Here is a 23,846-nt window from a genome sequence, read left to right as displayed (position 1 = left end):
GCTAGTTTATAATACATTTTATTTTATTTATATGTAAATTTCACATTCATTAATGCAAGTTATGCAAACTCAAACCTGGGACCTGGATACCAGCATCACGGATATCAAAAATGTCCTTTCCTCTCGAAGCCCCTTATCACTGTGTGCAATAGCAAATTCACTTTATAATATTTAAACCAAACCTTTGTATATAGATGTGATGTCAAAATCTAAAAATAATAACGCAATTAAAACGATTAATATATGCTCCTCCTTTAACATTTTCACATAATAATAATACAAAATAATAATAAATAATGGTGCTGACCTGCAAAGTATTAAATTAGCATTTGCATTGTAATGTCCTATGGAAATGGAAATATATATGTATAATTTATTATTATTATATATAATTATATATTCTTTTTTTCCTTGCTCCTTCTTGTTGAGGCATGTGAAATGTTTTGTTATATAGTGAGATATGGCACAAAAAAATCATTGAAAACCCCTACTTTCAATGGAGTGGGCCCGTGGGCCTGTCGCGTGGTGGCAGAAGTTGAAAACATAACTTTCAAGCGCCAACGAAGGCATCAGTCAATCATATCGCCATATGCAAATACGCTAGCCAATCGCGTTCATCCAACACCTCCAAGCGTCGGCGGCGACGTCCGTTGCCTCGCTACGCGCTTCACTGAAATCTACCGGGATTTCCCTATGGGATTTCCCTTTACTGTCTATGGGATTTCCCAATAGAATCCAGACCCTCTTCGGATTTCTCGACACACGCTCTGAACCTAACATCATCACTAACGTTACAATCATGGGCACGTCTGTCGCGACCAAGGGTTTTGCTCTGCTTTGTGCTTTTCTTCTCTGTTGGACTTCGCCCTCACTTCAGAAAGGTAAATAATTATATTTTACCTCGTGTCAGAGTAAGAAAGTGAAAGTAACAATTCCTGGTCTATAACGGTTTTTTCATATATATATATATATATATATATATATATATATATATATATATATATATATATATATATATATATATATATATATATTAAAGTTTTTCAACTTACAAGCAAATATCCACTAACTTGATGTCCTAAACGTTGAACCACATGGTTCCACATCGTCCACGCGGCCACGTGTTTCTGGTCGGTATTGAAAAGTCAATTTAAAAGAAATTAAATTTAACATAAAAAAAGATGGCAAATGATTGAATGAATAAATAAAGTTAACTGAAAAGTTTTGAGACTGTCCTGAGTGCGCCTCTCCCGCCTAATTCCCCCTTTTATAACATTTACTTCGATATTTGATATAATGCATATTATGTTCCTCTTTATTGCAGATAAACACTCCCTATACTACATATACACGGCCCTGTCCAAGCCTGTCGAACAGCCGGGCATCTATCAATTCACTGCTATGGGTCTGCTGGATGACAGACAGATTGACTATTACAATAGCCAGGAAGAGAGAAAGATTCCCAAACAGCGCTGGATGAAAGAGAAAATGCAGGAAGACTACTGGGAAAAAGGCACCCAGTCAAGAAAGAGCAAAGAGCAGTGGTTTAATGTGAACGTCGACATTCTGATAAAACGCATGAGACACAATGAATCAGGTGAGGAACATTGTTACATTTAACCTACAAATAGATATTTTTATGTAAATATTTAATTATTATATCATCATCATCTCACAAACATTTCAATTTGTGTCTATTTCAGATGTTCATGTTCTTCAGTGGAGACATGGTTGTGAGATTGAGAAACAGGAAGATGAAGTGAGGTTTTCCAGAGGCATTGATGAATACAGCTACGATGGAGATAACTTCCTGTCTTTTGATGATAAGGAGTCTCAGTGGGTCGCTCCTGTTGAAGCAGCTCTTCAAACCAAGAGGAAATGGGATAATGTGCCTATCCTAAACCAGTACACCAAGGGCTACCTGGAGAAAGAGTGTGTGGACTGGCTTAACAAATTCAGAGAATACGGAGATGAGGATCTCAGAAAGAGCTGTGAGTAAATGAATAGTATTTGTATTTGTTGTTGATCTGCACCTTTCATAGAGATATAACTCACTGATAAACTGTTTTCTGTGTTCTCAGCTCCTCCTAAAGTTTACTTGTTTGCTAAAAAGTCTATCAAGGACAAACCCAAGCTGAAACTCACCTGTCTGGCCACTGGCTTCTACCCCAAAGATGTGATGTTGACCTTAAGGAAATATCGCACACCCCTGCCTGAAAATGACACAGAATCCACAGGAATCAGACCAAACCATGATGAAACCTTCCAGCTGGAGAAAAGTGTGTTTATCCAGGAGAATGAAAAAGCAGAATATGATTGTTTTGTGTTTCACAAAACCCTCTCAGAACCAATTATTGTCAGATGGGGTAAGCAAAGTGAAAGTTCCAAACATATTTTCGGGAGGAGCTTAATCATTCAGTTCTGTTAATCATCGCTACAATTCTTCAAGCATCCCCCCACCTACCCTTCCCCTCCTCGATTTCCTTCTTTTTCTTTCACGCATACAATCGTAGGGGGATTCTTACTCAGAGCTCGAGCCAAGCCTCAGGTTAGAGCCTCCTTCAAGAACAGCAAGCAAAGTTTGTTTATCATTATCTAGCAGGACTGAAAGGGCAAGTGAACTCGTGACATTCAGTTAAAGCAGGGGTGTTTCCTTTAAAGACCCATGTGATTTTCATAGATCTGAGTTTTTTTTTTGGAGGGGTGGGAGTGGTTATGTTGGTTACTGCATGATTATCAAAATTGTGCAAATGGCTTTAATTGAATATGATTTGAATACGCATGCGCAGCCTCGTGAATAATTATGAGACACTGATGAGTCATCCGTGTACTTTAATGTAAGAAAATGCCACAACCTGGGCCACTGACACTATGAATATTTTAAATCTGCAAGACAAGTAGCAGGTTCAAATTAACCATTATCAAATACAATTAATTTTAACACTTGTAAACATTGTTTTTGATAATGTGCAACACAAACACTTCTGTTACAATCTATGGATAAAATGGATGACCCTTTAAAATGACTTGATTAAAGGCTTAAAAATTAAATTTCAGTTCATTTTCAGCAATTGCACACTTTACTTTACACTGTCCATTTTTTTATTTATTTTTTAGATGGGAAATGCATAAACTGCAACAAAGGCTCTACCCCGACTATTCAGGTTGGAGTTGTGATTGGAGTTTTGATTGCAGTTTTGATTGCAATACTTCTTGTTGCAGCACTCCTCTACCTTTATAAGACTAAAAGACTCGGTGAGTATTAAAACATGATCATTGATCCTGGATACACTCTTTTTTAATATTTTCTATAATAAAGGTGCTTCAACTATCAGAATTGACAAGGCTGCTTTTTTGTTTTAAAAAGCTATTGCTTCACTTAGGGTTGGGTGGTAAGAATGACTGAACTCTTGTAATAGTCAGAAATATCTTTTAATGTGGTTAAGCTGCAAGCAACTAAACTCTCCTCAATTAACGACTATACACCTTAGTAACAATTTTTTGTTGTGCTGTCTCAACTTCTTCAATTGCTTGTCTCTGTTCCTGAGAGCAGTGCATGTAGACTGTAATGGTATTTATGATCTTTATTTTATATATTCTCTAGTTATCCCATGGCGTAACACCAATGGAGCAGCACAAAGGAATGATGTAGCTCAAAATCTTCTCTCAGGTAACTGAAAGTAAAAATAATCTGTATTTCCCTTTAGATAGTTTCCACTGCGTCTTAAAAAGTAAGGTTAAGGTTATGATTTAATTGAATAAACGTTGAATAATCGTTCAGTAATAAAAAGTCCAGAGCGGCGCTGCTTTGTGTTCTGCTGTTACAGAAACAGTTATATTTCTACCAAATAATTAATGAGGATTTCAATGCAAGTGTTGATTTGTTCAAAGTTCAGAACAAAGCAAAAATCGATCCATGTATTACACTGCATTGTAAACTGGTGGATCGATAAGAAGACAATGCATTATAAAAATTTAAACATAGGTGTGTGCAATATGTATGGTCTGCAACAATACCGCAATTGTAATTTTAATGATGTGCTATTTGATATGAGTATATTGCGAAAGGCGAACACATCTACAGCATTCATTAGGTGATGAAGTCTAGTAGGTAAGACATTGAGAGTGCGTTATTTCACTGCATGCATTAATCAGTATATTAAAATGCATTTAGAATGATCACATAATTTAAGATTGTGCAGAAAAAAATATATTTATATAATTTCATATAGTTAATATCACATGAAGAGTGCTGTTTTTTTTCTAAAAGCAAGCATGATTACAAATGTGATATTGATTTTATTCAACAGTTAAATAAACAAGTAGTTAATATTAAGAGACTTACGCTTTAGACGCCATATTTCCTGTTTTTCCTCCATTTCTCCAACAAAAAACTATAATTTCAAACACAGCCACAGTGTTGTTTTGCGTCTCTGAACAACAAACAGGACGTTGTTTTGTTACCGAATGAATCAACTGTTTAAATGATTCAGTTGAATCCTAATGATAGTGACGAAAGTGAAAGTGACTTACTTGTTAACAGTGACTTACTGCCGCCTACTGGTGATTTTACATTACATTTAGTCATTGAGCAGACGCTTTTATCCGAAGCGACTCACAAATGAGGACTATGGAAGCAATCAAAAACAACAAGAGAGCAATGACATATAAGTGCTATAACAAGTCTCAGTTACACGTAGCAAGGATTTTTAAATAATAAATAAAAAACAGATAAAATAGAAAAAGAATAGAGCAAGCTAGTGATATAGGTCTTTTTTATAATTGCATAATATATCAAAAGAAAATAGAAAACAAAAACATTAGAAAAGTAGATTTTTTTAAAAAGAATTTAATTACAATAGTGAGTGCTAAAGTTAGAGGGTCAAATAAAGATGGAAGAGATGTGTTTTAAGCCGATTCTTGAAGATGGCTAAGGACTCCGCTGCTGGGATTGAGTTGGGGAGGTCATTCCACCAGGAGGGAACATTTAATTTAAAAGTCCGTAAAAGTGACTTTGTGCTTCTTTGGGATGGCACAATCAATGGTTTTCATTAAAAAATATATATATATATTAAGTTAATTTAATTTAACACAATGGTTTTAATTTCACATTTAAGGTATCTTCATTTTTAAATAATATCAAACAAAATGTTTCAATATGTTATGTTTAAAATATCAAAACATTATTAATGCATTTGTAACAGCAGGTTAAGGTATTCCATGTCCCTCTGAAGTGCATTAAACTGTGTTTAAATGCATTTTAATGACACTTCTAATGTAGCTTCTGTGTTTATTCTGCATTGAAATTTTATCACTAGTGCTTGGGTGGGTGTGAAAGCTCCTACTGCTGGATGATTTTAATGGGCTACACAATGGTTATTAATTTATAATAATACAATAATGATATTAATAATAAAATCTCCACAAATTTGATGGGTTTCTTTAAAATACATACTCTGATTTGACAGGGAATCAGTTTATCGCTACTAATTATGAACATTCTGGAGTGCGGTTCCCAAAAGCATTGTTAGCAAGTTTGCAACATTAAATAACAATTTGGTGTTTCTCAAAATCATAGCTAACTTGCAGTACAATATATCTTTCATTCCATATAAATTCAGTCCACAGGCTTCATGGAGATATTGCAGATTTTTATGATCAGTGATCACCGTAAAGGGATGGTTAGCTCCCTCCAGCCAATGTCTTCATTCTTTAGCTTGATCACTAGCTTGATCGCTAACAGCTCGCTGTTCCCAATTTCGTAATTTTGCTCCGCTGGGGTCAGTTCCCTGGAATAGTAAGTGCAAGGCACACCAAACTGCTGGGATAGCACAGATCCAACGACAGTGGTGGAGGTGTCCACTTCTACCACAAACGGTAACTCAGGATTGAGGTGGCGAAAGATGAGAACCATGCTAAAGGCGTTCTTCTTCAGTTCTTGGAATGCTTCCTGGGTGGTGGAAGTCCAGGACAGGGACTTGGGCTTACCTCTAAGGAGAGAGGTCAGTGGTGCAGTATGCAAACTGAAGTCTTGGATAAAGTGTTGATAGAAGTTAGCAAATCCTAAGGACCTCTGGAGTTCCTTCACGGATTGTGGAACGGGCCATTCCTTAATGGTGGATACCTTTCCCTGGCCCATCTGGATACCTTCAGGGCTGATGTTGTACCAGAGGAACTGCACCATGGAATGATGGAATTCACACTTCTCCAGCTATAGACATAGATGGTGTTGTCTGAGCTTCTGGGCCACATAGTGGCGATGTTCAGCCAGGTTCCGGGAATAGATCTGGATGTCATCAATGTAAACTATGACTGACTTGTTGAGGAATTCCCAGAATTCTCATTCACGAAGCCTTGAAAGCTAGAGGGGGCGTTGGCGAGTCCATAAGGCATAATGCAGTACTCGTAGTGACCAGAAGGTGTGATGAAGGCTGTCTTCCATTCGTCCCTTTTGCGGATTCGAATGAGGTTATAATCAATGCAAGGCTTCAAGCCCCCCTTCCTTCTTGCTCACGAAGTTGGAGGCAGCTGGTTAGCTGGAAAAATCCTTGCTTGAGTGCCTCCTTGATGTAATCCTTCATAGCCTTGTGCTCCGGATTGGACAGTGGATAGACTCGACCCTTAGGGAGTTTAGCATCAGGCAGCAGGTCAGTGGTACAGTCCCATGGCCTGTAAGGTGGTAAGTGGGTGTCTGCCTGCTTGCTGGACACATCCTGGAAAGCCACATGTTCAAGTGGGATAATTGGAGCAACATCAGGCTAAGGGCTCTCGATGAGGCTGGAAGCCATGTGACACCCTGGAGAACAGAGAACTGGACGAGGAAGAGCGGTGAGACAATGATGGCAGAACAGACTCAAACGGGTCACCTCACATGAATCCCACCTGATTTCCGGAGAATGTAACGTGAGCCAGGGGCGTGCCAGGATGATATTGGCCGTGGGTCCCTCCAGTACCAAGAAGTGTATCTCCTCTTCATGAATCAATCTTGAGAATTAACAGGGGTACCTGAAACTTAACCCGCCACGTCCTAAAGGCTTTCCTTGGATTGTTTCGACTCGGAGCTCCTGGGCATGTCAGCAGAGAGGCAACTGGAGACAGCTTAGGAGGCTTTGAGAGACAAATTTGCCCGAGGAACCCGAGTCAACCCGAGTCAACCCGAGTCAACCAGGGCTGAAACAGAAACAGTGCATTCTGGGGTGACTAGTTGGACTGGAATGGTGGTAAGCTTGGAAATTACAGGGTTCGGATAATTGGTACTCACCGAAGGACATGGGGGTTTGACTGGGCAGGCACGAATTACATGATCTGGCGAGACACAGTAAAGGCAGAGTCCTGTTGCGAGCCGGCGTTTGCTCTCTTCATATGATAGATGTGTGGATTCCACTTGCATGGGTTCTGGTACTGGAGGGCTGTTAGTGGGAGAACCAGACTGGCGGGTGGCTTCGGCGATTGGGCAGGTGGCTAGGTGCTGTGAAATGCGTTTGGCCTTCAGCATAAAGTTCTTAAAGAAATTAAAGAGCCACACAGATGGGAAATCAAAAATTACCTGTATTACAGTGTATGATGTAGCTGTCCATCAGTGTAAACAATGTGCAAAGTAATTAAACCAAAAAGTACACGATTTATAAAGTTATTGGCTTCTAAAGTAAGGAGTCGACTCTGAATCGCTGAAACGAGTCATTATAGATTTCAAATCTTTTGCCCATCTCTATGTACGTCACTAGGAACACTTTGCATAATAATCTCCACCTACCGTCTTGGGAGAAACTGACCTCTGACCTGCCCCCCCCACCCCCACCCCCCACACACACACAGACGCTCTGGTTGGTGTGAGAGCATCATATTCGAGGAGACAAGTGTGTTTACAATTGTAAAGGCAAGTTTGTTTTATTTTCACTGCCAAAGAATGAAGATCAGAAGAACCAATTCATTTTTTACCACAATAACAGAGCAGTACAACAAATCCCTTTTGTTGTGTTCACAACATTTCACTGATGACTGCTTTTCTAATCTCGGTGAGTACAAGGTGTGATTTTCAAAGCGTTTGGCCATAAAAGAGGGTTCATTACCAACTTTATTTAGACCAACAAGCATCTCCGAATCACAACGCGAAGTATGATTATGAAGTTATGTGTTTGTTTCTCCCGAGCGTTTTATCAGTATGTGTGCTGTCTGCAGCCTGTCTGCGCTGATCTTCATGTCCGTGAATACTCAACGAAGATACATGAGAGTGATATTTATAGAAAGCTTGACATGTCTACTTTAAAACTAAACAAGTGCCAGATATTCTGTGATAAAGTAATCCATATGAAAACAATGCGATGTCCGTTTTTCACGTCTCCCTTCATTATATCTAATGTGACCACGCCCCCGCGCTGAACGCGCTATTCAGATTCAAACTGAAGCGCGCGGCTTGAATACGAAACAACCAATCAAAACTGACTATGTTAGTTGACCAATCAGAACACAGCATGCTTCCGAAAGGTGGGGTTTAAGGAAACTGAATCATTTGAACAGCTTCGCGCGAACCGTTTGGGGATCTCTGAGAATTGAGGTAATTTTAAAATGATATTTTGACAAAATGACAATGTTTGTTAACCTTGGATGGATTTAAACCTATTGTACAGGACTTATAAACAGTGATAGGAAGCTTAGAATTTTCATCTTACTGGCTCTTTAAGAAGGCTACCTTGGAACGATCGGTGGAGAATTAGGTATGTCACAAGAGATCATCGTGGGAATATCTGAGGACATAGGAAAGATAGGTTAGTAATGATAGGTTGGGCACCAGTTCATGGTTGTGAACAGTAGACCGGACACCAGAGTACTGAGTTGGAGGTGTCTTTATCCTGGTCACTGATTACTGGGTGCAGGTGATCAGTACTCCGGTGATTGGGAGTCAGGTGCGAGTGATGATTGAGGTGGCTGTGATGGAGAGTTCCTGACAGGGGAGAATGACAAAGTGCAAACTTAGCATAACGTAGCTTCTGAACAACTTACAGTTGGCTGAGTTTAACTGTAGTATTAGTAATAAATTGGTTATAGTATTTCTCAATGGTCGGATTGTAACAAAAAATTAAAGGTAGTCTCTTTTTTTTTTTTTTTGGCTAGGGTTTGTCGCATAGCTATTTTTACACAATCATTAAAAAATGTCCCTAGAAAGGTTTTAATTTTATGAAAAATTTGCCTTGTTAAACAAACTATTATTTTAGGCTTGTTTTCCCCTTCTGGGGCCTGAAATGGAGATATTTGGGTCAGTACTGCTAACTAAACAATATTTTACTGAATTTGTTTTTGTGCTGGCACTTTGTCTGGTTTAGGACTGTCATTAGCCGCGTTTCCACTGTCGTGCCTCGTCGAGGCTTCCTTGGGGCCAACAGCCAGGGTTTTTTGGCCCGACGAAAACCTTGGGACAAAGCGGGCCAGCTGGGGCTAGAGGAGTAGTTATGAACAAAGGCAGTGTTTCTCCACGTCTGGATAGCTCAGCGCTGCAGATCATATCAGAAAGATAACAGCTTTAACACCAGTATTAACGACTTTTAAAAACAATTTGAGCTCAAAACTCACTTTCAGTCATCAGCAAATGTTTGAAATAACTTGTTCCAGTGTGGATTATAATCACTAAACAAGGAAGAAATATTTATAAGCGATGCAAAAGACTGCACGCTAGGCATTAACATTACCATAGTAAACATGGTAAATATGACCACTTGAAGAAATCAGACGTCAGCTTCACAATCGTGTATTTATTTAGTATTATTTTGTCTGTCATAAGTCTCATCTTGAGGGTTTAGCTCCATGTAGCCTATCATAAAAATATAATAATTTTTTGTTTTTGTTTGGGAGCTTTTATAAAAATAAGAGATATTATCATTCATTCTAAATGTGACTTATAGGCTACTGTGGCTACAAATAAACAGAAACAGACTCGACCGAATAAGCAGCCTATTTCATAATGCTTAAGCGTTATACATGGGTATTTTTCTGTCATTGCTTGAATTATAAGGGCATTCTTACTGCATTTTAATGGACTTCATCAAGCAGTGAATGCTTCTGGACTCTCAAGATGTGTTTTTGTTTGTTAAGTCCATTATGGTCATACATACAGTACAATGGGGGAAGTTAGCTGATGAATTCCATGACTTAGGTGCCCTTGAGCAAGGCATCGAACACCCAACTGCTCCCCAGGCACTGCAGCATAAATGGCTGCCCAATGCTCTGGGTGTGTGTTCACAGTCTGTGTGTGCACTTTGGATGGGTTAAATGCAGAGCACGAATTCTGAGAATGGGTCACCATACTTTGCTGAATGTCACGTCACTTCACAATGACATTGTGTCAGGAAAATGTCTTTAGGTTCTAATAAAGAAAAATCATTCTTCTGTTGACTTCTTTTTGATGAACTTCAGAAGTTGTGCTTGAACCATTTTGGATGAAAAATGCTTCTTACAGTAACGAGTTCTGTTTGGCCAAACATCATTATTTAGTTTGTGAATTATAAGTAAATTTATATATTTATATTAATTTGCACAAAATTTTTTATCTAATACACAACATCCAAGGGGATGTTGGGGGGATGCTTTCTGTCTTTTTTTCCACCAGGGGGATGCCATCCCCCCTCAATTCAAGCGCTATTACTAAATAAAAAAAAAAAGTTAAATTGCTAAGGCCAATACATTCAAAAATGTGACCTGAAATCTATTACATAAACACATTTTAGACCAACAGAAATAAATGGCTTAGATAAACAATTAATCAGTTACCATTGATAAAGACAAGTTTCCATGCTACTACCACCACCAAATTTAATTGATTATTATTATTGTTTGTTTGTATAATTAATTGCCTACTAACACGCGCTTATTTTGACCACTTCAATAATATAACCCTCACATTCACCCATTTAACAGATGCATGATTTTATGGTAAATTAAAATTGATTAGTTTTCTGTTTTTATCTTATTTTCTGTTCCTCATTGGATTTCCCAGGGGATAATTACAGCAATGGACATGCACAAACAGCAGCCAATGGACATGCACAAACAGCAGCCAATGGACATGCACAAACAGCAGCCAATGGACATGCACAAACAGCAGCCAATGGGCATGCACAAACAGCAGCTAATGGACATGCACAAACAGCAGCCAATGGAGGTAAGCAGTTTAACAGTGCAGGGATACTAACATACTAACAGAAAACATAATAACTGCACATAAGTATGTCAATAATGCAAGAAGACATCAACAAAGAGTAATTTTTACAGCTAAAGTCAGTTCATCGATGATTCAGTGATGTCATCATCCCTTTCAGCCCTCTTCCAATAGTGTCTGTGCAATCAGTCAAGCATCCTCAACTAAGTGAGATGCCTTTAATGCATTATGTTAACTTCCAAAAGCCCTAAATTCAACGAGACATTTTTTTTTCACACAGAAGTTGTAGTTTGCCATGTTTTCTGCACCCTTTTGATTGACTAGATATGCCCAGATCATGGCTGTTTTTAAACAATCAGCAGATGGCTGATGGTGCAGATAATTGACCTATCGCTAAGCCCCTCCCCTCAAATGCAGATCAGACAATGGCAGTCCAGTATCAGTTGCAGGGGAGCAGAACTCTGACATCTGTATGTTTCATGCACCATATAGTAGGATGACCAAACATGCTATTTTCCCAGGACACGTCCTGGCCAGGATTTTTATATTGCCTAAAATATCCAATATGAGCTCTAGAGAGCAGGGGCCCATTTCAATAAGGAGGTTCAACCGATTCTGAGCTTAAACTTGAACTCTGAGTTGACTTACCATGAGATGGGAAACTCTGAGTTTTCGATAACAGAACAGCTGAAATGATCTGGTTTAATAAACTCTAAATTGACTGAGTCTGAGTTAAGAGCGTGCACCACAACTATAAAAAGCCATTATCAATGGAGCGCCGATATTACGATTCACCATGGCAACAGCTCCCGCAGAAAATCTGTCTGCATACTTCAGACTCAACACAAATATAACTCTTCTCAGTGTTATAATATCACAGGTGAAAACTGGCAGAATGTTAGATTAATGAACTAATAGCTAATAATTTTTATGGTATCTCATGGGCAAAAAATATATATAAAATAATATTAATAATAATATTTTAAGTGCATTATTCTTATTAAGGATCTACCAAAAAAGTAAGAAAAATATGGCAGTGACTATTTACACTAAGTGGAATTAACATACTTTCTTAGCGATAGATCTTATTTACAGTAGGCTTAGTGCAAGTAGCTCTAGATGTTATTTACAGAAAAATGTACAGTGAAAATCGTGATACATTCTATTTACCATGTAAAAGTAGCAGTTCTTTGCAACAGGCGAAGTGTAAATAATAATTAGATGCTAGTTATACTTTATACTGGTAGATACATACTAGGCCCATTTGCACCTTAGTATTGTTATACATTAACAGGATGCAATAATAACAGATTGTAAATGATTATATTTGTTACAATTATAAATAGTTGTATCATTATTAAACACTAGTTAGGCACTTTACTTCCACTTTTAGAACATTTTGTTCATTTTTATTGAAAATAAATTCTAATGTGACGCGTGATGGGAAAAGTGAGAAGAACGAGCTTGGCAAAAGCCGGACTCTAACCAAATCAATCGCGTTACAAGCTAGTTTTCCGTGCCCAAAACATTACTGCCTACACCATTGAAGCCGTTATTCACATTTATCATATTTAACCTTATGTGTTGATGGAGGGCGGAGCTACAGTAGATTTGCACTTAGTAATAGACAATAATCTTGTTTTCCATGTGCATTAAGATTATTTTTACTACCACACTGGCATATAATTTTATTTAAGAAAAATGCACTTAGATCCCCCCCAGGAAACAAGACTAAGTATCTTATATCATTTTCTTATACAGAAAAAACAGATTTATTTCATTATTTTTTTTTATATTTGTACTTGGGTGGGGCACTTAGTAAGAGGAGCATTTTTCTACCGTGCATCAATTGTGTTTAAAAAGGGAGAGGAGACCGAAAGAAACTCTGGGGACTTACCCTGCTTTCTCGGGTTTGACAAACCTCCCATTCTGAAACGGAAAACCTAGAGTTTCTCTTATTTCAGGGTTAACATACTCAAAGTTTTCACTTAAACTCCTTTCTGAAACGGGCCCCAGGCGGCTTCTTTTGCTTTTGAATCGATCTCATATTACTTTGATGTAATACATTGATCGGTATGCTCAGTGCTGCTTCAAGTCAAACACTAATATGTACACGTATTCGCATCATTTACACTGTTCTTTGTACATTTAACCTTCTCACGCACCACGATTGGTCAATTATGTACAATGTCTGCATGTTATTGGTCAAACGATCATTACCTACATTAAGTATGAAAACAGGAAACCAAAGCCAAAACCTGGATATTTTAGGCAATATAGAAATCCTGGGCAGGAAAATAGCACATTTTGTCTGCCTACCATATAGAAACATTGGAGAATCCGCATCGTTTTTATGGGGTTTATGCTACAAAAATTTTAAAACAATGTGCCAAGGGTAACACTTGTAACACTAATTCTAGGTATCCTGAGAGGGTAGACAATGTAATTTATTGTATTTCTTTTTTTCTAAATCCAAACCCAATCCCCATGAAGATGAAAACATAAATTTTCTGGTTGTCATACTCTCATTAAGTTATACTTTCCATCTGCTCAAGCTGAACGTTTAATGCATCCTGTACTTCAGCACAATATCTCAGACTGAAACTAGCTAACATCCAAACCTAAATGGTAAACTGTTCTCACATCGTGCAGTTGAAGTCAAAACACATACACAAAGAACTACATTAAAGTGCCTCTCCATATTAATCTGGTTAAATGTGTAAATTAATTTAATTTTACTCTGCAGTATATGAGCGATGTTGATCCAGGATGTTGTCATTGCGATTTTGATGATCACAACAATTCTCCCATTTGCCTTGTGATCTGTATTTTTACATATTTTAATATCTTTTATATATTCCTCCATGGCATATTTAAATCCCGCTTGAAGGTCCATCTGTGTCCCAAATGGATCAGAAACAACTCGGAAGAAGGTTTTCACTGACAGCTGTCATTGTAAGACAATGAGCAACTCTGTTTGTCTAAACAGATACTAAGGGGGGCGGGGCTTACAAATTGCTTTTATCAGCCGATACTGATTATTGACCGATACATTGGTGCATCCCCAATTATAAGTAAATAGCACTATTATATGTGAAGTTTACTAAAATATTATATTTTTCTCATTTGTTTGCCCTATAAAAGGAAACAGTGGAATGGAAGCCAACGTCTAACTGTAAAATAGCGTATGTATTCCAGAATTATGCTAAAGAAATTAATCTTATGGTCATGTTTTACTGCAATATTAATTACAGTGTCTTTTCGTGCCACAGGAAACAGGAAAGGTAGCGACTGAAGATGGAGATGGCCTTTCTGATTTTTATTACTTTCATCACATCTACCATGTGCTTTCCTGAATTATTGAAGTGAGTAAAATCTGGACAGAGTCAGTTATAGGTAACTTAAATTTAAAAAAAGTAAAATTCAAGTACTTCAAGCACCTTGTACGAACCCTGGTCTCAGTTTAAGACCAGGAAAACCACTGAAAACAGCCATATTTATGAGCAGGTACTTGAAAAAAACTTGAATTTATAAATGGCAGTATATATGAAATTATTGTTATGTATTTTCGATAAAACAATCTTCATGTAAAAATGAACAGTGCAGCGCATCTGATATAAATACAGGGCCGTCTTTTATAGCATGTGCTGTTCATTTGTGAACGCATATAAAGTCTGACACATTTTATGTTGCACTGTTATCATTTACAAGCATGGAGCACATCTCCATCTCAGCTGTTCAGGACACAAACTTAACATTTATCTGGGAAAACACTGCATGTTATCTCACTAAATTTTTCTATGTAAATAGTTTATAAATCTATGTCAAAACAGGAGAGTACATCAACATATTCCTAAATATGCTATTTGTCATACATATCGATCTAAAAATAAGTTCAAACTCTTGCTATGAGTATGTGGCCAAAAATTAAAGGGATACTCCACCGAAAAACACTTTTTCCACATTGCATCGCGCCACGTAAATATAAAACCATGTCTGCATTTGTGATCGGAGAAATGACGAGCGCTACTTTACACCATTTGCCTTGTGCAACGTCTTCACATGGACAAGTGTGACGTCGTATACCTCTGTAAATATATATAGAGAAACATACAAAATGTGCAGAGCAGGGGGGCGCGAGGAGTGGAATTGAGAGCCACTGGTCAAAACTCACTTTTGAATCGTCAGTGGCAAATCCTTTACATACGTAAACGTACTTACAGACTGTGAGTCAGAACAGCCAGCATTGTAGTCTACTCTCCCAGAATCAGGAAACAATCCTCCATAAAATGCACTGCAAACATCTGAATATTTGGGTTGAACTGTTCTGGAACAGTGTTTTAAATACAACTTAACCACAATTATGTCTCCTCAGTGTCTCTCTGCATCACATTTTGGAGAATATGAGCTGAAATCAAGCGTATGCTCTTCTGTGACAGCCGCGCTGCATGAAAGCGCTGTTTTTGTTCAAACTAAAAGCATAAATACACAGAAAATATATCCTTGTGTCGTGTCTGACACAGAATGTCATATGCCATTTGCGTTCAGTGGTTGTTCTCCAAAATGGCGCTATGCTAAAACAGTGAGACACTGAAGTCTTTTTTGTCTTCTTTGCATACAAAAAGTATTCATGTCGCTTGATAAAATGTATATTGAACCACTGATGGCAGATGGACTATTCTGATGATGTCTTTCATACTTTTCTGGACCTTGACAGTGTAATTTACGTATCAGTCTATGGGACAGTCACAAGCCTCCCAGTTTTCATCCAAAATATCTTAAATTGTGTCGAGACAAACAAAGCTTTTATGGTTTTGGAATGACAACATTTTCATTAATCACTTAACATTTAAGTGATTAATGACATTTTCATTTTGGGGTGTAGTATCCCTTTAAAATTACATGGATTTAAAAGTCCCTGAATCATGTGGTAAAGTGAAGCATGGCCAGGCCGTTGACACCCTCTGTAGGTATTTGTTAAATACATAATATACTTAAATTGGTTATGTTCACATTTTGTATAGGCATATTACATTATGTAGCCCTATTTTACACCTATGTAACACCGTTGTACCACTATACACATCCATATAACCTTTCTAGGACACATAATATTACTGTACGACTCTATATTGTAATTCTACATAACACTTCTAGTACAAGTAACATTACTGTACCACTATACCTGTAAATGTTCAACTGTAACAGCTTTTACATAACTTTTAACCTTGAAGCTTAACTAATGACTGCTAATATCCTTACAATGTCTTGGATTATGTGCACTTTAGATGTTGTAAAGATTACAGATGGGCATAATTACTTTTCAAAAATATAAGTGAGGAGACCATCCTGCTACCCAACCAAGCACCATGTGGTCTCATGATCAATCCACCCAGACTAAAAACTCTCTCTATTGGTGCAGAGGAAGCGGGGACTGACAACAGTTACCATTTTATCACTTTCTGTAACAGCAACGTATAATCTAATGCTAATTTCACTGGATGGTGCGTTTTAATGCAGGGTAAAATACACACTAGTCGAAGTTTTTTTTAGTTATGGAGGGCATACACACAAGAGCCGACTGACTGTCCAGGAAAATTTCATCCAAAAGTGTGTATGTGCCAGGGGAAGAAAGCTGGATCAAATGCCACATAAGTTCAATGCATTTTTTTTGGGGGGGGGGGGGGGATGTTTAGTGTTGAGACAGTCAGTCTATATAATTTAATTAAACAATATTTGTTTTTTTCTGTGACCATTTTGTCCTACTTTGTAAAAATAACACAGTTGAGAGAAATAATGTAGCAATGTGGCTTTCTGGAAAGCGGGATCACTACAGGCGGATGGCAGGAGGGTAACTTAAGGCCGGTGACACACTGGCTGCGTGGCGTCTCTGCTACAACTTCATTCTTTAGGTCAATCATATATTCGTGATAGGCAATAATTTGTACAATATCCTTTCAAACCTTAAAGTAGCCACAGCCATTGCACGCTTTTGTGCCACACTTTATCTGTAGCATTTTGTTTTATTAGTTTATTAGGCTAGAGTTTGAAAGATAATATTGTTTGTTAAGTGAGGTCGCTGATTTTAGTCCTTGAAAACCAAAAAAAAAAATTTTTTTAATTAGATCAAACATTTCAGTTGATGGCCATGTTTTTTTTTTGTTTGTTTTTTTTACATTAATGCATCTGACTTGCATTGCATTAAAGCTATACATTTCAGCAATGGGTACATTTCATGGGACTTATTGCTAGCACTTACTATACTGTTTTGAGCTCTGTTTGTTTTGACTTGTTCAATGTCAAATTATGAATTTATGCATGTTGTGCTAAGACTTTGAATAAATGTTACAAAGTTATTTTGACTGGTCTTAAGTGCTTGCCAAAATATACGCTCTACAAAGATGGAGCTAAAATTTTATTCAACATTAGACAACACCAACATGATGATGATGATTCACACACTCCCATTACCAGTGGTTCACCTGCACCTCATTCAGGGAAACTAAAACAGACATTAAAAATAAGTCACTGTAATGGATCATGAAAATTTTAGCCAATTAATCTATACAAATCAAATTCTGAACACACACCTTTCCATCAAAGCAGGTCTCTGTGCAAGGCGACCCAGAGGGCAAGCAGACTTCAGTAGAGCACAGGAAGTAAATCTGTTTGCAAGGAGAAACACGTGAACCACTGGCTTTTCTTTCCAAATCATGCTTCTGATCATGTGTTTGGGTAGTCACCTCCTCATTCAGGTATTTTCTGGTGGACAAATCCATGAACTGAAAGGCTTTAATCTCAAAGCGACGCTGATGCCGATTCTGCGGAAGATGTTTCATATAAAGGATGGAGGTGGTGCCAGAGTCAAGAGGATTAGGGCATCTGCAGAATAAGGGTTAAACACGAATCAATGCTGAATAAGACATCTGAGAGGAGCAAAACTTGTTTTGAAATGTGCCTATCAACTTCTTTATGGAATAAACTGAACAGAAACTAAAGGTTTTGGAGTGCAACAGGTACAGTAATTATAGAAACAAATGTTGATGAACTTAAAATATAAAGATGCATACAAAATCAAATACCCCTAATGCCATGGTCTCTTACCCATCAAACAGCAGAATCAGGGCACTCTTGGCGGAGCGTGGATAGGCCACACAGTAGTGAACTATGAGAGTAGCTGCAGGTTTTCGAGACCTCAGACGCAACTCCAGATATACAGACTTCCCCAAAAGAACATGTAGGGGCTGATGACACTGTGGATAAAACTTGGTGAAAGTCTCGTCTGCAAGAAAGAAAAAAAATGGGGGATTAAGCATCTCAAATAGTCAAGGCTATGACAGTATGGCATGTTCCAGTTTAACATGGCTACTGAACTTCACCCAGAGAAATTAAAAGCTGAACTCCAAACCGTCCTTCGGACACCAGGAATGGAGGAAGACTGGGACTCATAACCATGTATCCTGCACTCGCAAGCACAGGTCCTGCAAACATGGGAGCAGCGGACACCCTCGGGTAGCGGCACTCAACCATCAGTCTAAGACCCAATAAAAGACAGGATGGACAAATAAGCAGCATATAGGCATACAATGTCAGCCTACGAGATTACAAAGACTTGGAACAATATGCAGTGATAAAAGTGCCGGACCAGGACCATGCATTGAAGACAGCAAAAGGACAGGCTAGACCCTTTTCAAAGAAGGTTATTAAAAACCTGATTGGATTATCCCTGGAGATCACGCCGTACTTCAGGTTGCGAACTTTAATCATGGTCTGTACCTCGGCTAGGTAAATTACCGTCTCACCAATGACCTGCAGAATTACAGAAAACGTCCTCGTTTCAGTGAACTGACAATCAGTGTACAGTACAAACTAACTTCTCTACTGCAAAATGCATACAAAAGAACGTGTTCCACACTCAGAGACAGAAAACTTGAAGATGGCGAAGTCTTTGTTGGAGATAACAGGCTTGCAACCAGTCTTTCCACCAAGCATCAAGTTCATGGGGTTCACAGGAAGGTTTGTGAAATCATTATAAACAGCGAAGACAAAGTTCTTGTCAGCAGTGCATTCTGGGAAGACAAGAAGGTTGAGCCAAATTAAACTAAATTTGAAAACAAGATGTTGTTAAACAGATTGAAAAAAATAAAAATAAGCAATGCAGTAAAACATCACATCCATGTAAAGGTAACGTGTAATTTTTTTTGGCATAGACCAACACTGATGACCTTGTATCTGATTTGGAAAGAAGGTTAAATAACTGAAAGCAGCAAAAAAAAAAAAAAAAAAGAGGGATTAATGAATGTGTGAAGAGGCTTGGTTCACTGTCGATTTGCATTATCATTTTCACTTTTAAGAGACGCTCTTAAAAAAAAAAGTCACAATACAATTCATTTAAACACTTTTGGTAGACTAAACATTTAAACAATTGATCATTCCCATTGAAACATGGTTCAAGCATTTCAAATTTTCATCACTGATTTTATTGCACTCAACTTTGTGCATTCAGTCAATATATTATGGCTATATTGAAACCGGGAAAACATGGAGAAACGGAGAGAAGGACCATTGGTACCTCAATATACTTTCTCATTTGATGGCAAACTTTCGAAGCCAGACATTTATCTGATGACAGTTTTAACAAAAGCTGAAAAGTTGATGTGAAATCACATTGGTACACACACACTTCAAAAGCATACGTCTGAGCTTCTGTTTACCATATTTAATGTAAGAACTTTTCAAAATAAATTTAACAAGGTTAAATTAAAAATAGAGGTACTACACATTAATAAAAGTACAAATCCCCCAAAATTGCACAAGTACTTTACCCATAAGAACGTATTTAAATGGACAGACCTAAAAACAGCAGGATTTAAGGTGCTTATGGTAAATAACACAGTGACCTGACTGGCCTTGATGGACTTAAGTTTCTTGAACATACACAGTTTCAGCGGTGAAGCACATAACATACCATCCATGGGATAGTAGCAGATTGAGGACCTGTCATCAAAACAGCATCCTGTGGCCAGACACTCATCTTGTGTTATACCCGAGGAGCCACACGACACTTTCTGATTGTCAGAGATGCTGCAGCCTGGAAATAAAACCCCATGAAAGACCAACACATTACAATTTGTAGCCGTTTTGGGTGAATTTGTATGAATTCACATGATCTCATTTGCACATTACTATAGAATATGCTCTCTAAAAATCATACAGTATTATACCTGAACTCACAGATGACCTTGTATTTGATTTGGAAAGAACTTTAAAGTAGTGAAGTAGAAGCAAAGCAGCAAAAAGTGTGATTAATGAATGCATGAAGAGGCTTGGCACACTGTGCTAATTCATCCCCAAAGTCTTTAGGGTTAAGATCTGGGCTTTTTGCAGGGAAACATTTTTCCACACCAGATTCATTAAATAATTCTTATATGGACCTCACTTTGACAAGAGGAAAATTTTATTTTCAAAAGGTTACTACTCAAACTATGGTCTCAATAATATTAGAGGCCTTCTGTGAACCAAGTCAATTTGTGAAAACTTCTCTAGAATATTATTGTATGGTGTAGCAGCAATAAAGTAGTTACATGTATACAATGTTTTTCTTCACATTGTGTGTGCAAGAACTGGCTTACAGAGTCAAACTTGTTAAGCAAATCATGTCAAAATGACCTGAGGAACAAACACCTGTTTGTTTTGTAAGGATGAGAGAACTTCAGGTAGTTTGATCTCCTGTGAAACAGACAATAAAAACATACACGGGCATCTTTCTTCCCTTCCGTCCATTTGTTTCTTTTTAAATCCCTCCGCCGATCTTCCTTCTACTTGGTATTCTCAAAATGAATACATGCAAGTGAAGTAGTGGTCACGTCTGGTATCATTTGAAAAGTCTCAGTGCGACTGGTACAATGGTCTCACTTTTACAGAAGTAAACTAAGAGGTAATAAAGATTGAAATATTTTGCTTCCTGTAATGGGTGTGCCCTCTCCCAGGGTCTTTCATGCAAATTAGCTCCTGTTCCAATGGAGTTATAAAACACCCAGGTCTGGGACCTGGCTTAATGCAAATTACAATCGTTTGTACAGGTCTTCATATGGGGGATGTTTTCTCTTGGTTGTGTATTTAAGGATTGCAGCAAAAGGGTTGGGGCAATTCTGCAGCCATGAATGAGCCCATGGTATGAAGGGTGTCCACTATAAATTTTTCTAAAAGTCAGGTATGCATCTTCCTCTAAGATTCACCTTTGAGAACTTGATATCTTGTATTGATTTGATAAAACTGAATTGGCAATGTAATTAGCATATTTACCTCACTGATAAATTTAATGCATGCAAGTACTTTTCAAAATGAAATTAATACATTTAAGGAGTAACAGGTGCTGTTTTATTCTTCAGAAATCTAATCAACTAAAAATACAAGTACCATACTTGAATAAAGTACAAATCCCCCAAAATTATGCAAATATTTCACACCCATAAGAATGTTTTTAAGTGGACCGGCCTAAAAACTGCAGGGTTTGAGACCCTTATGATAACACGGTGACCTGACTGGCCTTAATATACTTAGGCTTCTTCACAGTTTCAGAGGTGAAGAACATAACATACCATCCATGGGATAGTAGCAGACTGAGGACCTCTCATCAAAACAGCATCCTGTGGCCAGACACTCATCTTGTGTTATACCCGAGGAGCCACACGACACTCTCTGATTGTCAGAGATGCTGCAGCCTGGAAATAAAAAAACCCATGAAAAAAAACAGAGTTAGTTTGAGAAAGACCCTACACATCATGGCAATTTGTAGCCGTGTAACTCATTTGTACACTACTGCACAATATGCATTCAAACAAATCATATGTTTTCTTATGATTCACACAGAATTAATAGAAGTAACCCCACACCAATCAGGTTGAAAACTTTGGAGCAATAGTTGAGCTGTACACGAGAGTTTGATGCTCACCTCTTGGTTTGCTGTTCAGCAGCAGTGGATATGATGGGGAAAGGGGAGGTGAGGACTCGTAGGGTTGTGTTGGGGGGACTCTTGCACAAACTGGAATCTGTTCTGACTGTACACTCCGATGTTTTAGGGAAGGAGTGAGACTTTGTTTTGCATCACAAGAGACCGTAGCGACATCCAACTGTCCGTCTTCACCTTGATAGTGGATCCGCAGAGTGTAATGGCCATCCTAAAGACAGAACAATGGTTAATAAAAAAAATTAATAAAATTAAAATATGCTGTGCATCCCTTTTGTTTGACAGAGCCTGTTGTAGAGAGGTTTAGGTTTTAAAGATTTTGCTTTTGGAATAACATGCATTAGGTGTAAAATAGTAGTTTAAAAATCCACAGTGCAATAGGACCATGTGTATATAAACAGATTAACCACAAAATCAAAAATTCAACATTAAGTCACCCTTTTGCCATTCTAAACCTGTAAACATACACGCTTTAAAATAAAGATCTTCACAATTCCATAGAATAACCTTTTTGTCTACATAGTTCCATTAAGAACCTTCAAAATCTGAAGAAACTCTCTGTTTCACAAAAGCTTCTTTTTTATAGTTTAAGAAGGTTCTTCAGATTCTAAAAAGGTAAGAAAGAGATGGTTCTTCTAAAGAACCATGACATTGCTGTAAAGAACCTTTTTGAAGCACATTTATTTTTTAGAGCGTACCTTTCTTCTGTGGAACAGATTTTGATGGTCAGTAGGGTTCAAACAACACTGACTTTTACTGTATTGACTTTCTGTACAGGTTTGGTAAACATAAGGGTGAATAAATAAATATTTCTTTAGTAACTGACTTGATGTGAAATTTAAGAGCAGTAATGTTTCTATAACTTCATTAATACCTCCGAGATGACAGGACAGCCAGCATAGTCAACAACCAAAATATTATGGCCACGGCCTTGTGTCAGCGAGTATCCACAGGACACTGGAGCCCCATACACAGATTCAATTACTGAAACACCTGAAAATATTTATAAACATTTTGATGGAAGAAGTGGAAATGTTAATTCAATGCACATGCATGAACACATAAACTGCTATACTAACACTTACCCAAAATGTGAACTTGACTGGACGAACCATCTAGCAAAATCATTTTCATAGTATCATTGTTACAGTAGACCGCCAGCTTTGATTTCATCACCTGTACACTGCCTTGAGTTGCCACTTCTGAGTAATCAGCTTCAACACCAGAATATTCATCATCTATGCTTGCAAAAGGATCTAAAGTAGAGACCGGCTCTGAACCCAGAGACAGAGCTAAATTAATGCAACATAAAACAAGAATTACTGTTTTCACACCCTGCCAAGCCATGTATGCCTAATAAAACTTAGCAAAGGATGGATCGGAGAAAGAAGAGTAAGGCAGCAAAAATCAGATCAGAAGGAACTTCATTCATTACACCTGCCTCCAGCAGTTTAGGCATAATTACCTCACGCTGAATATTAATTAGGTCACGTGATGCTTGTCTAAACCAAAAGCCGTAGCCGTTGAAAAAAAATGCTGCCCCCCAGGCTATTCCTTTGGTGAAGAAAATGCATAGACAGTAAAAGAAATGTACACACTTTTGAGTTGGTAGTAGAAGAGTAAGCAAACCTTAGGGACAGTTACACGCACCCTGACACTTCAAACTGGCCTGTCAATCATTCTGACACAGTTAACATCCACCACATCTCATTTAAATTAATCCTACCG

The 23,846-nt window shown here is 37.9% G+C and overlaps 2 protein-coding genes and 1 long non-coding RNA gene across 7 annotated transcripts; 1 reads left to right on the top strand and 2 right to left on the bottom strand.

Annotated features, from left to right (window-relative positions):
* The first annotated feature begins 4 nt into the window (after positions 1–4).
* Positions 5–15,899, top strand: LOC113051094 (H-2 class I histocompatibility antigen, Q10 alpha chain). Of its 3 annotated transcripts, none has more exons than XM_026214713.1 (9): positions 5–881; positions 1,325–1,597; positions 1,704–1,991; positions 2,082–2,366; positions 3,118–3,255; positions 3,605–3,670; positions 10,988–11,126; positions 14,292–14,334; positions 14,422–15,899. In XM_026214713.1, the coding sequence occupies exons 1-8, from the start codon at positions 716–718 to the stop codon at positions 14,320–14,322; spliced, it is 1,386 nt and encodes a 461-aa protein (XP_026070498.1). In that variant the 5' UTR covers positions 5–715; the 3' UTR covers positions 14,323–14,334; positions 14,422–15,899. The 3 variants fall into 3 exon arrangements, with proteins under 3 accessions (XP_026070498.1, XP_026070492.1, XP_026070504.1); XM_026214707.1 differs by having other exon boundaries at positions 10,988–11,152; positions 14,294–14,334; XM_026214719.1 differs by having other exon boundaries at positions 6–881; positions 10,988–11,102.
* On the bottom strand, positions 1,781–2,635 carry LOC113051123 (uncharacterized). Its single transcript, XR_003276861.1, has 3 exons — positions 2,526–2,635; positions 2,146–2,213; positions 1,781–1,921 (listed from the first exon to the last, which is right to left on the bottom strand). It is a non-coding gene; the product is annotated as an uncharacterized LOC113051123 (long non-coding RNA).
* A 1,652-nt stretch (positions 15,900–17,551) lies between the features above and the next one.
* Positions 17,552–23,552, bottom strand: LOC113051071 (zona pellucida sperm-binding protein 4). 3 transcript variants are annotated; one of them, XM_026214686.1, is made up of 12 exons: positions 23,204–23,551; positions 22,993–23,111; positions 22,104–22,329; positions 21,751–21,873; positions 20,118–20,240; positions 19,046–19,218; positions 18,861–18,958; positions 18,529–18,683; positions 18,254–18,431; positions 17,893–18,031; positions 17,740–17,814; positions 17,552–17,651 (listed from the first exon to the last, which is right to left on the bottom strand). In XM_026214686.1, the coding sequence occupies exons 1-12, from the start codon at positions 23,463–23,465 to the stop codon at positions 17,643–17,645; spliced, it is 1,680 nt and encodes a 559-aa protein (XP_026070471.1). In that variant the 5' UTR covers positions 23,466–23,551; the 3' UTR covers positions 17,552–17,642. The 3 variants fall into 3 exon arrangements, with proteins under 3 accessions (XP_026070471.1, XP_026070483.1, XP_026070478.1); XM_026214698.1 differs by lacking the exon at positions 21,751–21,873 and having other exon boundaries at positions 23,204–23,552; XM_026214693.1 differs by lacking the exon at positions 20,118–20,240.
* Between the last annotated feature and the right edge of the window lie 294 nt (positions 23,553–23,846).

The sequence above is a fragment of the Carassius auratus genome, chromosome 3, assembly GCF_003368295.1.
Source record: "Carassius auratus strain Wakin chromosome 3, ASM336829v1, whole genome shotgun sequence".
NCBI classification, from domain to species: Eukaryota; Metazoa; Chordata; class Actinopteri; order Cypriniformes; family Cyprinidae; genus Carassius; species Carassius auratus.
Note: the sequence above shows the minus strand (reverse complement) of the source record. Positions and strands in the feature narration are given on the sequence as shown.

What these genes read in the sequence shown, in the direction of transcription:
- LOC113051071 (XM_026214686.1), bottom strand. Translation starts at nt 23,465, where the DNA reads ATGGCTTGGCAGGGTGTGAAAACAGTAATTCTTGTTTTATGTTGCATT. An exon ending in CTGCTACTATCCCATGGATG is followed by an intron (nt 19,219 to 20,117) that starts GTATGTTATGTG and finishes TTGTCTTCCCAG; the next exon opens with AATGCACTGCTGACAAGAAC. An exon ending in TCCAGGGATAATCCAATCAG is followed by an intron (nt 18,684 to 18,860) that starts GTTTTTAATAAC and finishes ATTGGGTCTTAG; the next exon opens with ACTGATGGTTGAGTGCCGCT.
- LOC113051094 (XM_026214707.1), top strand. Translation starts at nt 716, where the DNA reads ATGGGATTTCCCAATAGAATCCAGACCCTCTTCGGATTTCTCGACACA. An exon ending in TTCGCCCTCACTTCAGAAAG is followed by an intron (nt 882 to 1,324) that starts GTAAATAATTAT and finishes TCTTTATTGCAG; the next exon opens with ATAAACACTCCCTATACTAC. An exon ending in ACAAACAGCAGCCAATGGAG is followed by an intron (nt 11,153 to 14,293) that starts GTAAGCAGTTTA and finishes GCCCTATAAAAG; the next exon opens with GAAACAGTGGAATGGAAGCC.